The following is a 17,177-nucleotide window of genomic DNA, read 5'->3' as shown; positions in this document are numbered from 1 at the left end:
CCTCCTCATTTTGTTAAAATGAGATTTTCCACAACATATGATTACAACTATCATCAAAGGGTGCATGTAACTGAGTGTGCATACTGTATGTGCAGGAGCAGGCATGTGTGTGCTCAAAAATGTGCACTTTTTGTTGCTGCCTACGTGCTTGCATCCACATTTGCATGCATGGCTTTGAATGCGCTTGAATTGTCCGTTAGCGTTTCTTGGTTTTTATGAGCTCATCTGTCATCTTTACCTACAAGCCTGCATGCTTATATGTGTGTATTATAGTTTCTGTACTGTATGTGTGTGTGTGCAGTCTTTATCTCCTCCACCTGTGCTTATTGGAGTACATTTATATGAAGTACCAGTTAACCTTTCTTTCCTGTCCAAAGCCATGGCATCGTGACATTTTATTAACTGTGGCAGGTGATATATTATCACACTTTCCACAGTAAGATTACATTCCCCCTCTGCTTTCTCCCCTTAGTCCTCTTTCCCACCACTCATCCTTATTTTTCCTCTGTCCTACAGCCTTTTCTCTTCTTCTCCTGTATCCTTTTCCCTTTTTTTCCTCCTCCTCCTTCCTTTTCAATATATGTCCCTCTTCCAACTGTATCCACCACAGTAATTACACTAAAGAGGACAGGGGACAGTAGGGAGGAAAAGGAAAGAACAAAAAGGGCAGCGAAAGAGAGAGAAGATCTCAATGTAAGCCACTTTTTGAGAGAGACACAAGGAGAAAGAGAAGAGACGTCCAAAGAGAAACCTAGAATTGAGAGTGACAGAGGAAAAGAGCAGAGTTCAGAGGAAGGGAGACAGTGAAGTGGTGTGGTGGGGTAAGGGAGGATTTTAATACTCTTTAGTTTACCATGGAGCGCTCCTCGCCAGGAAGGCAATCCCATCTGGCTTCCAGTGATGGCTGTGTCACATGGAGGACTTTAATGATAGCAGAAAGACTGGAACGGAAAGATGTACAAGAACCGAGAAGATGCACTTACTGTTGCAATCATACGGATAAGACATGGTGCTCAATGTTCAGCAACATTATTTCATCTACAAGGGTAGTGTGAGTGATGAAGGTCGAGGTGATGAAGTCTTAAAGTGGCCCTATTATGCTTTTCCATTCTTCCCTCTCCTTTAGTATGTTATATATATTGTTGTACATGTAAAAGGTCCGTAGAGTGTAAAACCTGAAGTCAACGCCTGAAAGGAGTAACCCTACCCCTCAGAATCATTGCTCCTGAGCTGCCTGAAACGGCTCCATTGAATTCTCTCCTTCACTTCCGTAACTTTATGAGGTCATAATGTTACAGAAGTCAGGTAAAACTCTCCGTCTAGTTTGGCCCGCCCTCAAACAACAAAAGAGAGAGAAGGAGCTGAAGCTCCGGAAGAAGAGTTTTTTTAAATTTGAAACGTTGACCAATCACAACAGAGCGGGGTAGCTGGCCAATCAGGGCAGACTTTGCTTTCTGGAGGGAGGAGCAAGCGCTACAACGGAGCATTTCAGAGAGAGGGTGAGAAGAGGTGCTGCAGGACAGCCAGAATGAGAAATACAAGGCGGATTATGAGCATTAACGCATATAAACATGTTGTAAGTGTAACTTGAGATAAAAATATGCACCCGGAAAATAGCATAATAGGGCCTGTTTAAGACACCCACTGATGTATGAAGGGACAGATGATGGCTGAGTGGTGAGGATGGACAGATAAGATGAAAAAAGAAATGATGGTGAACGACTTGATGAAAGTATTTTATGCCACTGTGTCACTTTTTGGTGTACCCCCCAGCCCAAAAGTGTGTTTTTAGTTTAGTTTAGTTGCACAATTGAAAAATATAAAAAAACACAACATTGATACATGATTTTACAGTGCAGGAAGAGGCAGAAAGCCCACTGGGCTTATCTGAAGCATCCACCTATATAATATTTTTTTAAAAATCACAATACTATAACGAATACAAAAAAGAAAATACATATGATATGACATATTGTTGAAAAAGCAATTTTACAAGATATGATTTATAATAACAATACATTATAAACAACAAGAAAACAAAGGAAAAAAATGCAATGAGTCAAGATAGTCTTTTTGCATCAGATAAAATATATTGTGTGTATCAAAACATATAGGGTTACTAATTATCTAACTGGCTCATAAACATAAGGGCCCGTCTTAGGGGGCGGTTATGGCCCCCACTCAAATCACAAGGCTGCCTGCAGCCCAAAAACATGGCTCATACTCTCTCAAGGATGAAAATAGAATATTCAACCAAAAGACAAAGGCATTATTCATCTCCGTAGTCAGGTAAATAATGAAGGTTGCAGGATCGAATGTCATGACTTGGTTTCTTTGAATTTCTTTTAATGGCCTTGAGAAAGTGTTTTAAAAGTCTTCTTTTATCGCACCTAAGTCACAAAACAATATGTCATGTGGCAGAATTGCATTATAGACTTCTGCTTACTGGCAGTTAAGAAATTGGTGTATCCTCTAAAACTTCTGGAAAAAAAACCTTCCTTTTGATTAAAGCTACTGCCAACAAAATATGTGATTGGGCTGAGACCACAAATAAACCTGGCATAGGGTTTTTGTTGTTTTACTTTTCAGATAAACTTTTAACACTTTGTGTAACAGGTAGACACAAATAAAGAGTAGTCATGTGGTCGGCAAACCTATCAATATCAGTTACACAGTTCCACAGCTATCTAAAGTTTAACATTACCTTACGTTAGACACCATAAGATACTGATCATAGCAGATCAAGTCAGCAAATTACCTGGGTGTATAGGATTGAGCGAGGATGCCTTTTTCTGCTTATGACTTAAAGTTTTCATACCTAAGAGGAGGATTGTGTTATTTCTTATTTCAAAATTTGCATAGCAAAGGTGTACATATTATGAAAAAACTCACCTTTTCAATGTATGTAATGTACACATACATCTGAGTATCTGGAGTGCCTACCAACCCTCAAACAGTGAAATAAGACAACCTCAGCAGTTTATTGTTGGCTGCCTAGATCAGCAAATATATGATTCAACAAGCCATTCGGATTTGGCTCCCTTTGCTACATCACATGCAGGCTCATTTGAAGATGATGCCCCCCCCGTCTGAGTATCTTCACCCACGGAGAACTACCTTTGAAGAAACCAATGAGAGCAGACTGTTGGGAAGGGGGCTTAAAGAGACAGGTGCTAAAACGGAGCGTTTCAGACAGAGGGTGAATACATTTAGACGGACAGTATGAGCAAATGAATGTGTTTTTTGAAGATTAAAGCACGTAAACTTATTCTTGTAGAAACATAAAATACAAGTAAGTGAAAATGAGAACAATATGTCCCCTTTAAAAACTGGTTTATCTTTGAGTGGATTTGAACTTTTAGCAAAGTGAAGTCATGCAGATGAACAGATGACTTACATTCACATGAAGAGCAGAAAAGGGCATGTAAGGCCACTCAAACTATAGCATAATTAATATCTGGCAAGTTGCTTGCCCAGCCTAATGACTGGGAGGGGCCTACCTATCACACTAATTTGAGTGACAGGTTTTGGATGGGATTTGGTCCACTGAGAGTCGGCCGCTCACTTGTCCAGTCAGTCACCTTCATAGAGTCTGACACCAGACTGCTTTCTGCTAATTCAAACTTCACATCCAATCACTTTTCATTTTCTCATAAATCCTGTTAGATCCCGCCTCTCTCCCTGTACTCCTATTAGGTGATTGTGTTTTAATTCAGAGCAGCGAATGAGCTATTACCAGTCGCTGACACGTTACCCGTGTAATGCTGGAAAGGAGCAGAGCAGCTGTGACAGTTTATCCTCATTCACTCAGTCACGCAGCGAACCACGTGCGTGCACACTTGCTAACCAAATTAAATGCACTTACTTTTTAAAATTGTGATTAGCCATGCTGCCCAAGTCTGACTCTTAACAGAAACGCTGAGAGACACAACACAGAGCGAATGAGTGAAGCCATCTTCTCCTGTTACTGTGATGGTAGGTTCAATAGTTAGACCACTCTGATCAAATATTCACAAGGTGGCTCAGAGTGAGATGGAAAGGACAGGTGGCAAAATGCAGACAAAACATTATTTTTTTCTTCTGAGGGGAGACACTGAGCTTTAGTTAATTGCTGTTAGATGTCAGAACTTTATCAGTGTCTGCTTGGCATCGGAGTTGACTGGCAGCTAGATAGGAAAACCTTATGGGCACGATAAGAAGAGAGAGGAGGATGCAGACATGGGAAGAAGAGAGCGACAGGGATGAAAGAGAAGAAAAATAGGGGGAAGAAAAGAGGGAGAGGAAATGGGAAACAAGAGTTGGAAACGGAGATAAGTAACATGAAGAGGGTAAAATAAAACATATTCCAGTTTTGTCTTATCTGTGAAAGTGGAGACGTTTTATCTCACTCATCACCAAGCTGCTTCTGATCAGCAGTTTGACTGGTTGCCAGCCGGCAAACATCAGCAATGATGAAAAATAATAATAAAATGAAATAAAACATCTCTATCGGCCAGTTTTCCTCCCTTTTGCAAACCTCCCCTCTTCTGCAGTGTCCCAGGAGAATCCTGGTTTTGACTTTTAGCATTTATATTCTCTATCTTCCACTCTTTTTCTTTAAGCTTGCCCTCTATTTCTTACTCCCGCACGATTACTTTGTGTTGGACAAGTTTTCTGTTTTTTCTGCTTTCATCTGTTTCCTATTTTTTCCCTTTCTGTGCTGTTTGTGTTGTTGGATTTGCTTTTCCTCTTACCAATTTCAACTCTCGTACTTTATAATATTCTCTACCATCTCTTTGTATATCCTCTCTCCTTTTGCTGCACTTTGTTTGTTCTTCTCCGATCAAATTCTGATCACATCTTCATATCAAAGATGCCAGCCCTCCAGGAGGCACTACTTTAATGTGATGAAACTTACTTATAATCCTTTCAAAGCTGTAAATCAAAGGCTGAATATTGACCCTCCACATTATGACCTTCTTCTTATGCAACACTTCTTTGTCAGTTTTCTGACTCGGAACATGCTCACTGTTCTTGGTTTACCAACTATAAGTTGCAAAGCAAGCAGCGCTAAAAGATACGTTCCCTCAAGAGTAGAAATGAAAAGGACACAATGTCAACATGATGAAGGTTCAGAGCTCAGTATATTAAATTCATTGCAGTGTATACTATTTAGTGTGTACTACCATCCATCTCAATGATCCAGTTTAAACTCATGAATTAAGTAACTTATTTCTTAACAACTGAGCAGGTTATGCAGGTGAGCAAGCCTTTTATTCTCCAGCTTTCAAACCAAAACTAAGACTTGGTGATTAAATTTAATATCTGTTCTTGTTGCCAAGGTTTGAGTCCAAGGTATTTACCAAGGTGCTGTCATTTACAGTGACTCCACTATGATGCTGGATAGCCTCCATTGTAAGGATTTCTTTCTTGTCACCTTGTCCTCTTTTTTTCTGGAATATTTATTTACTATCCATTGAACTGATTGTGGATGTCTGCTTGATGGAAGAGAAAAGTCTGTAATGCTCGCTGTGCTGTCTTAAGTCTGCCAAGGAGACTGTCCAACATGCCACCACCATGCACAGATCTGGCTATATAATAAGAGGTGGGTGATCCCATTCCTTTCACATATGAATGCATAATATAAATCCTTGCTGGTGTAGGTCAGATGGGGCCATTGATACTGTCACTTTGTGCCCCAGATACTGGAGAGGGATACATAGCAGAGTCTGTCATCATGAGCTCATCATCGCTCTCTTGCATTCATGGGGCTCTGTGGCCTTTTTCTAAAATCTTCATCAGCATAAAGGCCAGGTCACGCCAGAAAATGTCAAAAACGAAAGTCATCTGTGCTTGTTCATAAAATATTTGGAGACATAGTGACTGCTCTCAGGGTTATTGGTAAACTATTGTAGCTGGTGAGCTAACCTCTGACAGACAGGAACATGATGGCACCAGTCAGTCATAATTAGCTTTTTTCAGTACTGGGATGTTTGTTCTTGAGATGGTACATCATTTCATCAAAAATAATTCTACTTAAGAAGGAAAAAGGCTGAAATTGACTAACAATTTGAACAGATTTCATTTTAAAGTGACTGGGGATTTTGCTACTTTTGGACAGAGCCAGGCTAGCTGTTTCCCCCTGTTTTCAGTGTTAGTGCTAAGCTAAGCTAACCAATTGCTGGCAGTAGCTTCATTCTCACTGTACAGATAAAGGGTGGTATTTCTTCATGTAACTCACACCAAAAGCATATTTCCTCAAAAAACTAGTGCAGTGCTTGTTCAAAACGCTTGGCATGTGCTGTTGCTGTATGCAACTTTCTCAAGAACCACTTATACAAACAACTTCGCTCTCAACACTGTGCTTCCTTGGGTCCTCAGCAATACACCTGCCACAATATAGTTGTGTCACACACATAAGTCACAAAGGAAGAGATACTGGTTACGTTTCAGAATCAGATTTCACCAACAGAATATAACAATTAAAATATGATGCATTATTATTCATTAAACGGTCCAATTGAAACCTCCACCTTGAAAGATTATGGAAATTTAAATACATTGTGTGAATATTGCCTCTCTTTCGCTCTTCACTTGAAATAAACGTTTGATTGCGGGATTTTACAGTGCAGTATTGCAGTATTAATAGTTTTACTAGGAATTGTAAGCAGGAAGTCATTTCCAAACAGCCTTATTAGTCGCTTGCTTTGAAATAACACTGCGGTTATTAAGTAGAGCATCAATTTAATAAGCGGAGGTATTTTTGCTGGGGGTAACGCGACTTAGGACTTCGGCTTAATCACAAAAACAAACAAAACAAAGCAGGAATGAAACAGTTAGAAGCGGGGGAAAAAACACCCAACGCAACCAAATGAGTCCTGATGGTACATTCGGAAAGGAGAAGAATTTTCTTTTTTATTTGTAAACTTTTGAACAAATATTTCCAAGAGTTCTTGAGGGCCCGTCTGTAAACCAATCAAATGCACATAAAGAGGAACGCAGCTCCCATAGGTGATGACGAAAGGGCGTAAGTATGTCATGTATACTTCTTTAGTGTGCTAGCATAATTGCAATGTGAAACCAAACCTAACTGGATCAAATGTGTCCTATGTAACAAAAGAGCAAACTTTGGTTGGCCCATAGTGCCACAGGATATCAATTGTCTGCCCTGATGCGTCACTGCATGGTTAACTGCTACTGCGTCAAAGTTCAGCAGCACGTATGACAATTTATCACCCTGGTAGGCTGCTGTGGAAGAGAGTTGTTTCTATTCACAACTGCTACAAATTTATGGGCATTAGAGTAACACATGGTCATTTTTAAAATGAATGTTATTTTCCAGTAATAAGAGGCAATTAGGGCTTCTTAGTAAAGTTGTCACTTAGAAATGCAGTGCTCCAGTTGTACTGACTGATCTGCTTAGTGAGAGCAATAGATTTAATTGAGTCAGTGGAGATAAATGGCTGTGCACTGATCATCCAGTGACTTTCAAACCATTGATTTGTCCCTTATCTTGGCTAATAGGATGCTGTTAGAGGACAGGGTGGCAGTGGTTATTCAGACCAAAGCCACTTAGTATTGCCTGTTTCTTTGGCTGCAGCTGACTAAATAACAGTTTCATTATCAAACATAATTACACCAGTTAGTTGTTGCATTAGTTGCAGTTTTAAAACCGGTAGTATTTAAGATTATTTTGAATAATTCCCTCTGGGACTGTGCTAGTCACAAATAAATATTGGATATGAATGTTGTTAACCTTTAAACTAAAAAATATAGTTCGACAAAACTAGCATTTTTAAGTTTAATAAACCAAACAGAGGTATGAATAAACTTATAGATAACTTCTAAAAATGAGTTCAGCCTATAGCCTAATGTTGATTAAACTCAAAAGAAGCTAGTTGCCTTATTTCTTTGAGTTTTATCAACTTCTGGCATGTCCATGCTTACCTTGCCAGCAGCTGGATTCTTGCAATATCACAAAGTCACGCAAGTATTGCGGGATCATAGGATCAAACAATCACATGGAAAGGCTATGGCGATGGTTTAGGTGTGTGCGATGCGAAATGGAGTGGCCCCTGTTCGTTCAAAACAACAATGGCGGCTGCTAAAGAGGTTAATGTAGATGCTGCAATTATTTCAAACCTGTAAGTACTGAGAACATTTCTTCATTGTAATAAGAGCAAAGAAGGAATGGTCTCAATGGAAAAAGTTGTTTTCACTCTTCTTTTCTCCTGACAGACTGTGGCAAGAGTTTCTGTAGGTTGATTGGTTAAAGTTAGCTTGTTATAGACGGTGATAGACTGATAACTTATCCAATCACCTGTATTTTGTTAAAGTTAGTGCCCTTTTCCAAACAGTTATCAAGGACGGCTTCAATGGTTAACAAATAATCTGGTATGTCAGTTTACGTCTGTTCGTTCTTGTAAATTGTAAGAATAAGTGCAAAATTAGAAAGAAAATTCCAAGGAAAATTTAAGTATGATTGCAGCTAAAAATGTGTCAGAGATAAATCATAATTTGTCAATGATGGCACATTTTCAAAGCAGAATAAATTCTGTTTTCATCTTGGTTGATTTCCTGTTAATTTACACTATTCTCCTCATTGATTTATATTCTAGTGAAATTAAATCCTATAATTACCATAAGGCCACAACAGTCTACTTTCTGCATTCAAAGACATTCACTTTCATTACACTTCATCTCTTTCATGCATGGTCTGTTCTCTTTTGAAAGTGAGTTACAGGTGTTGAATTGATGGAAACCATTGAAAGTCACTTCAGGCTTTTAACTGTTCATAATGCAACACAGGCAGCCATGACACCTAACCTAACCCAGATAAATACTATAATTATCACTGCTGCCTCTCACAGCTCACCCGTCTGTCGATCGTCTGTTGTATCCATCATGCCTACTCAAACACAGGAATGCACAGATACCACACACACACACACACACACACACACACACACACACACACACACACACACACACACACACACACACACACACACACACGTTTTGTCACATCTGTATCCATCATAGCAATTCAAAGTGAGATTTAGTGCAGCGCCCTGGCAGGGTAACCGCACTGTGGGCGAGTCCATATTAAATTGTCTACTGAAGTGGGCCAGATTGTGTTTGGCAGTCGACCCATTCATCTACGCTAATGCCCTTTCTGCCTCCATCCATTTCATGAGCTGAAGGGGACTAGAGAGTAGAGGACAGAGCCCAGGAGAAGAACATAGGGGAAGAGGAGAAATTAATGAAAGTGGGAAATATTTTAAAAAGTAGAAAGAGAAAGGGGCTAAATAATAAAAACGGACTTGGTGGGAAAAAAATGATTTGTAGACTGTGACACCTAATGATGTGATTATTTTTGGGGTTCACTTTATGTGAATAACTACATTGTTATTTCAACATTTGTCAGTGTTTTAAGCGAGCAGGCCCGCAGCTCCTTCCGTATGAGCAATACGGACAAAACAAGACTTAATGGAATTAAACGGCAAGCCATGTACAGTACATAGCAGCAGCTATACTAACAAGGCTCTCTAGTAATGAGCTGGAGGGGCTGAAAACACATGCATGAGTGGACACACTCACAAGTGCATGTACACACACACACACACCACTGTGCTGAGACACTATAAGCATGCGCTCATTTTGCCATTACCACTTTTAAGTGTTTGTTACTATGGCAACAGTGTGATTTATTTCCCAATTAAGAGTTAGTGAACTTGCTCACTTACGGCCAGTAATATGAAGCTGCACATAAATTACCTTCAAGCGTAATGCGGTCTATTTGCTATTAAAAACAAAGGAATATCACCATTTCTCATCTCCAAAACAAGTAAACTCCTGTAACAAGAGTTTGCTCCTTTGTGAGTTTATTGTACATCAACAAATATTCTATAATAATTCTGTGTCACATCTAATTGGCAATTAATGTGCTTGCTAAAAAGCATGGAATTCAGCGGGCTTCACATCCAATAACAGCCTCTTTCATCCATCTAGCTTAAAATTAAGATAAACAATGCACGGATGGACGAGAGAGTCTGCAGGCAGGTGGGAATATAATGGAATCGATTAGGCAAAAACTCCTGATTTATATTCTGTGTTGATAACAAAGAAAGCTTAATTTACTTTCTTTCACGCTCTCACTGATATAATTTGTTTGTAATGTGTATGCAATGATAACATATGAATCCCATTCCCTTTTTTGACAAATAAATTCAACAGCAGTATTTGATGGGAGTGTATAAGTGTGTGTATATAAAGCAGAAGTAATAGTTAATTATTATTTCTGACTGTAAAATGTTAATGCCTATAAGAGCAATGATTCATACACATAAAGGCAATTTCTGTATGTATCTGTTGCGAGTAGAGTAAACTTTCCGTTGGTATGTGTCTATCTGTGTGTAATTTGTCTTCATGTTGACCTGAACATATTTTGCATATCTATGGAGGTGTAGTTTGCAAATGGTTGTCAAGCATTCTTCTGAAATGAAACCCCTCTGCTCTTGTTTCTTTTTTCTGTATACCCCTCATTCTCTCTTCTCCTTCTCACTGCAGTGTTTTTGAGAAGTAGAACTCGTCTGGCCCTTATTAATGTCCCTGGCATTCGCTTGGATCTGTGTCTCTTTTTTCCTCTCCCCAGCCTCTTACAGCTTCATCCCGCATTCTGCCCATGCCATCATCGTACGCAGCTTCAACTGCAATTTGTACCTGTATCATCACACATTCACACACACACACACGCACACGCACACACACACACACACACACACACACACAAACACACACACACACACACACACACACACACACACACACACACAAACACAAACACAGTGCAGAAGCATTTAGGTCCAGATATTTGTTCCTAGCACCACCATTCCCATCCTTCACCCCTGCAGCCCTCTCAATAATGATGGACTTGTTGGACAATATTTAGACAAACATAATAAGCATTCAGTTGGTCCAGCGAAACACTGGAATGTCATATTATCTTCCATTTGGACTTTATTATAAGCCTATTCACTTTAACCTTAGTGGAATACTGACACAACCCAGCTCTGTTGGTGTGATTCCATATTTTATGACTGGTTTAGCCTTGGTCGTTAGATTGTAGATTAGTATGCTTTCAGTTTATTTCTTTGGAGATAGGTAAGATAAAGTCCCACAGGAACACTGATCAAAGTTTGCTTCTGTTTGTGTGATGTGGTAAATTGGAAGCCGGCCATATTAGGATTGTGTACTGCACAGTGTTGATAAGTTATTTCTCACTGTACAATCTGATACAGTTTTTTGGCCTGCAAAAGGCAACGATTTGTCCCAGTATCTTATTAGCTCCAGTATGAATCTTTCATTTGCCTCTCTATCCCAGAATCCTTAAGGAAAAGTCATTACCGTTTTCGCTTTTTCAATCTCTCCTTCTTTTTATGTTCTGAGATCACTACTTTATCTCTCCCATTCTATTTTTCATCACAACTTTATCCTCATTTCATACCCTCAAACACTCTTTAAACTTGGAAGCAATAAGACCCACGTCTCTTGGAGGATGAAAAAACTAGGTCTGGGGTGATCACCAGAAAGTTTCTGACACGCAGAATCACCCTTAAGCCGTTGTTGAATGTTTCAGAGCAGGCTGGTCTCGTTTTCTGAGGGGGGATTTGACGGCTCTTGTGTCTGCTCGTCTGCCGGGGCTTTGGCGGTAGAGGAGAGGCAGCTACCTGTTCTGCTCTCCCCTCTCATCTTTTCACACTAATTAGAGGGAGCTGGGTTTAAACCTTAGTGGGGACACACATCCTCTGACTGCACCCAGGTGGGTGGGTATAGTCATGTATATTCATCAAAGTGTTTCATGAAGATTCTGTTTTACTCTTGCTGTGTCCAGAAACATGTTTTTAGGTCAACATGTTATGAGTAGGAGCCATGCTGCTGAAATACAATGTGCCAACTCCATGAGCGTGTGTGTGCATGTGAATGGTGTGCAGTGCGGTGGCAAGACACCGCGGGCAATCATAAGGAGGGGGCTTAAGCAGTGGGCTCTCTAGGCCTAATCACGGCACGCATTTCAAAGGCGAGAATGCCAATTAAAACTGATTGGGCTCAATGTGGGCTTTTGGGCTGCCACTGCGAAGAGCAACACATCCAACATGAAAATCAATCAGTTCCCCGGCTCCTGGTCAGGAGAATCGGTTTGCCAGCCAGTGATCTGAGAGGAGCCTCTGATAAATACACAGGCTCTACAAGGCGCTGCAGCAGGGGCAAGGGGGAAAGACTTGCAGGGTCATGGAGGGAAGACAGAGATTTGTGAGTCATCAATCATCATGTGTGTGTGTGCCGGTGTGTGTTGAGGATCAGAGGGCCTGTGATCTCAACTCTACTCTAGAAGTAGGTTTGAAAAGTAAGTGAGGGGGACTTTGATATTTGCTATATGAGGGGGGGATGAACTTCCGAGTGTCAGGATGAGTCAATTTAATATTCCAAGCAGTTTTCAACCTACTATTTAATTTGATTGGTCATTAATAATCCAAATGTACATGATTGGATATAATGAGAGGACATATATTCCACAGTGGTCAAGTTAAAGGACTAGTTTGACGTTTTGGGAACTGAGCCTAGTCGGTGTCTTACAGAGAGTTAAATGGCAGGATTGATACCACTCTCATGTCTGACTAGGGAGCTACATCCAGAATTTGGAACTTCACATTGCTTACACATTGATGCATCAGTACTAACCATCTAATAATAATGGAAATTTTTCCTGCAGAGAAATAGCTCCCTTTTGATTCTTAAAATACATTATGGTGACACTACTTGTGTACTGTTACTTAATTCGAAGTTGGAATGAAGGACTTTAACAAGTTATTGATTTTTTTATTTATACTTTTTTTTAAATTGTTGTACTAGTACCTTTACCGAGTAACCTTATCTAACTTTCAGCAATAAAGCAAAAAATCATATTCTCAAAGTGAAGGAGCATTATTTTAATGGATAAACATGGCACTGAAACATAATCACACATGAGGAATACAATTAAAGTGACATTGAATCACAAACAATGGTAGAGAAAAAAAAATTGACAATACACTTTATCACCAATATGTTATCTATATGTTAACATATTTAATTGAAAAAGGCATTCAATAAAGATAGTGAAATGGTTGCATAAGGATCTATATAGAGTACAACACTAATTGAAAAGCTTTAGAACGTATCTCTGAAGAACAGATTTTTCACTTCAGTGGTGTGCGTGTGTGTGTGTGTGTGTGTGTGTGTGTGCGCGTGCGTGCCTGTGTGTCTCTTAACAGTCAAGGCAAAGAATCATAAGAACCGGCTGTGGCCTATCTCACTGAAGTAAAAACGTACAGGCTACACAGGAGCCGAATGTCAAAGCCACCAGTTCTTGCCACCATCCACAGTATAACCGCTGTAGGTCACACTCTGCCGAGGCAAATTAGGGTGACGTTCAATACCTTGCCATGTGTGTGTAACTGTGTGGATGTAGAGGTGTGTGTGAAATCTAATAGTCTCCGACAAGCTATTTCGTGTCATATCGTTTGGCATCATTAACTAATAAAGATTGATTGCCCTTTGTTTCCCATCAATGAGTGTTTGTACTATTGCACCGCCACGGTGTGTGTATGTGTGTGTGTGTGTGTGTGTGTGTGTGTGTGTGTGTGTGTGTGTGTGTGTGTGTGTGTGTGTGTGTGTGTGTGTGTGTGTGTGTGTGTGTGCGTGCAGAAGAGCTTTGAACAGCTCAGGGCTTTCCTATCCACAGATCAGACTCTGGCTGGATCCAACCTTCTCCCATGATGCTTTGCAGGCGGAAATTTTGGAAATACTCTAGGCGGTGGCTAAGAGATAGAAGGAGAATTTCATAAAGAATGCGCAAAACTCTCACATACACACCTGCACAGGCATACACGCATATACTGCACATCTAATCCTGAGTGTAATTACCTAGCAAGTGGTTGTATCAAAGTTGACTTATCTTGAAATTGCAAGTTGGCCTGTCAAAACTTATTTTGGTCTATCTGCAAATATTAAAATAATCAAAGGGGCAGTCCAACGATTTCCCACTTAAATGAGAACTACAGCTACGTCTGTGAAAAACTGTTGTAAAATGTCCTTTCCCGCTCTTGAGGAAGGTCTCTAAAATCTAAGAAAATAACCCTGATGATGTCATCAAAATACTCATGATTTTATCTGGGTTATCTTGGCTAGAGTTTCAGACTCTAAATTTGCTACAGAAAGCTTTGTTACAAACTGGGGGTTGGAGTTTGAAAGATGTGAACATCTACCAATAAGAGGAAGTCTAACTAAAGACACCGTTGAATTGCATAATGGGAAATGTGGGATCCAGTGTTTTTGGAGCTTGAACCACACTATGGACTGAAAGTCATGATATCTCCTCCTCTACTGCTTTGATTTTGACCACTCTTTTATAAATTTGTCTTTCACAAGGCCCCCAAATTCAGAAAAATGTGCAATATTAAATTCTTGGACTTACCCTTTAGAACAAAACATTTGCCGATGAATAATAACTGTGTACATGGACCTTAAACAACTGTACTCATGGGAATCAGCATACTCACAAGTTGGGTTTTTGGCCTTCCACTATCTCTTCCTTGGGGATGGGGTAGAGAGCCTCATATGTACGATTCTCTCCTGAGCCATGGATGGCGTAGGAGTTCATTTTGTTGATATTGGGAGGGAAGTACGACCAGGGGAGGAGAGCCTCACCCATCCACCTATCCCCTGTGATCTCGGCATTAAACACCATGGGTAGTTGTTGCTGGAGAAAGAAGGCAACAAGACAACAATAAAAAATACTTAAAAACCTAACTCAAAGCACCACTGCCCCGTGTAATAACTCTCTAAGCATCTGCCTACCTGGAATGCTTGGCCAACTCCTGATAGCAATAATATGAGGTGCTGTCCATGTCTAAAATTAAGACAAATTTTGTGTGTTTATTTTAATATTGTCTATAAACATATAGTCACCTGGATGTTACAACAGTTTAGCTCTGTACTTACGGACAAAACTCCACTTCTAGGTAATTTTCTGTGGTGCTGTCAAGGAAGAAGGACTCCACAACTGAGGTGATGAAGAATATAGACCATTGAATGAGGAATAATAACAATAATCAAATAATTTGAGTGTGAGTTATAGCTACTATGTAAAAATTACAACAAACTTTCAAATAAGATATGAAGACCAGCACACCGGCTCACCTAACAGCATGCTCATTATCTCCCTAGATCATAATGGGGTTGGTTTCCAATCTATTAAGTAACATTAATGAGGTCAAATATGTGGGGCTCATTAACCGGAAATCGAACTTACTTTAGGTCAATTAGATATGATTGTTATTACTCAACCTCATTACAGGGTTTAATTGCTGTGTCACCATAATAATGATAATGCAATTACTATTATGGCCTCATAAACAGAGGTAGTCTTTAGTCTCTCAAACCTCATTGGACTATTATCATTATTGTATAACACCTTTGAGAATTGCCTAAAATTGCATCATACAGACTAAATCCCTCAATCATGACTGCAATACCAATGTTATGATGCAACTTTTGGGGATGGGAACCATAAAAGAAACACCTGTGCAATATAACCCAACCTTTTACTTTAGGCCATAAATGTAACCTTTGTGAAGTTTATAAACTTCAGTTAACCGACACTCCAAATTCTGGAGAGTGATATTTTTTTATTTTTTATTATAATCAGTAAAAAAGGTTAAACATTTTGTAAAATACGCTCACTTGCTTCCTTGCTGATACAAGAGTTTGAGTTAGATTAGAAGATTGATAACGGATACCAAGCTGGAGTTCAGAGGTTGTTAGCCTAACTCGGCATAATGACATGAATGTCATTTTTACACTTTGTTTTTTTTACATGTATTAAAGGAAACAGGATCAAACATTAATAAATTAGTGAGATTTTGAAGTGCTAACTTAATGTTGAACAGACAGATATGATAAATATATATATATACACACACACACATCTCGATAAGAAAGCAGTAAACAGTTGAAAAATGTTGAACTATCTCGCTAAGCATTCATTCAAGGAACTTGATTATTATGATTATTTAAATTGCATTAAAGTTATTCCATTAAAAACCTTTGGAAATGTAGTTATCAACTTATCTCTATCTATACTAATTCGTCTTCAAATATTAATACGTTTTTACAGAGATTTTACTTTTTAAAGATCAAACTTTTGCAATCACTTTTTTTATGGACATTCATCATGGTTTTGTCAGTAAATACTATAAAGCTCTTCCTACAGATGTATTTGCATGTCCAGCAAGGTGTGTAATGCACTACTATACAGACAGCGTCGCCTGAGCTCATACCTTCTCACCCACCTTCATAATCCCAGAGTCCAGGGAAAGGCTGACCAGGTGGACTTGCGGGGGCTGCTGGGTCGTTGAAGAAGGGACCAAACATCTCTATCTTCAGCCCTCCTTGCCCAGGAGAGAAATTGATCCTGATAGGGTCATGAGTCACAGGATTGCTATCCCAAGTGTGCTGGATCAAAAACTGCATTTGTGTAAAAGGACTGAAAGAAAAAATTGAAATCAGAATGAGACTCTGCAATGTAACATAATGACACGGTGGAGAAACACACTGCAAACTTACAGAGATTCACAGCATAGCAGAACATGGATAAGTGTCAGAAATTGTAGAGCAAGAACTACCCCCATATTGTCAATACTCCAAAGATTTCACTGGATTAAAATAGTCTCAATTGTGCTCCAGCTGGGCTTATTGTGTCTCAATGTTCACCCTGCTCGGCTCTTTAAGGAAGCTTGTTATCTAATTAGGTTATTAAGGAATACAGTTCTGTAAATCATGAACTTGTCAAGATGGTAAAATTGACTTCCTGATAAGGAAAATAACTTACATGGCGTTCTTGTGGACTCAGATCAATGTGAGCTGAGGTTATTAAGCAAATCTTACGTTATATCAATGCTACTTTCTGACAAACCAGACAAGCTCGTCGGGATGTAAACAATATATCTTTCTATTTAATTAAAAACAACAAACTGAAACTAAAAAGCTCGGATTTCTTGAGTTGACACATCCTTCAAAAACATATCCGACTGAAGCTTCCTGACACAGAGCGGAACCTTTTCGCTTTCCGGTCGTACAGACGGAACTATTTCTGTGGT

At 39.4% G+C, this 17,177-nt stretch overlaps 1 protein-coding gene across 1 annotated transcript; it reads right to left on the bottom strand.

The window, feature by feature from the left end:
- Window positions 1-12,953: 12,953 nt before the first annotated feature.
- On the bottom strand, window positions 12,954-17,124 carry c9h4orf33 (chromosome 9 C4orf33 homolog). Its single transcript, XM_054604794.1, has 6 exons — window positions 16,910-17,124; window positions 16,371-16,564; window positions 15,022-15,082; window positions 14,878-14,929; window positions 14,580-14,779; window positions 12,954-13,838 (listed from the first exon to the last, which is right to left on the bottom strand). The coding sequence occupies exons 2-6, from the start codon at window positions 16,549-16,551 to the stop codon at window positions 13,742-13,744; spliced, it is 591 nt and encodes a 196-aa protein (XP_054460769.1). The 5' UTR covers window positions 16,552-16,564; window positions 16,910-17,124; the 3' UTR covers window positions 12,954-13,741.
- Between the last annotated feature and the right edge of the window lie 53 nt (window positions 17,125-17,177).

The sequence above is a fragment of the Anoplopoma fimbria genome, chromosome 9 (genome assembly GCF_027596085.1).
Source record: "Anoplopoma fimbria isolate UVic2021 breed Golden Eagle Sablefish chromosome 9, Afim_UVic_2022, whole genome shotgun sequence".
Lineage (NCBI taxonomy): Eukaryota > Metazoa > Chordata > Actinopteri > Perciformes > Anoplopomatidae > Anoplopoma > Anoplopoma fimbria.
Note: the sequence above shows the minus strand (reverse complement) of the source record. Positions and strands in the feature narration are given on the sequence as shown.

Bases quoted from the DNA above. Each gene is read 5' to 3' on its own strand.
- c9h4orf33 (XM_054604794.1), bottom strand. From the start codon at position 16,551: ATGCAGTTTTTGATCCAGCACACTTGGGATAGCAATCCTGTGACTCAT. The intron at 14,780-14,877 runs GTAGGCAGATGC...TTCTTTCTCCAG, and splicing joins GAGTTGGCCAAGCATTCCAG to CAACAACTACCCATGGTGTT. The intron at 13,839-14,579 runs GTGAGTATGCTG...TCTATCTCTTAG, and splicing joins GAAGGCCAAAAACCCAACTT to CCACCGCCTAGAGTATTTCC.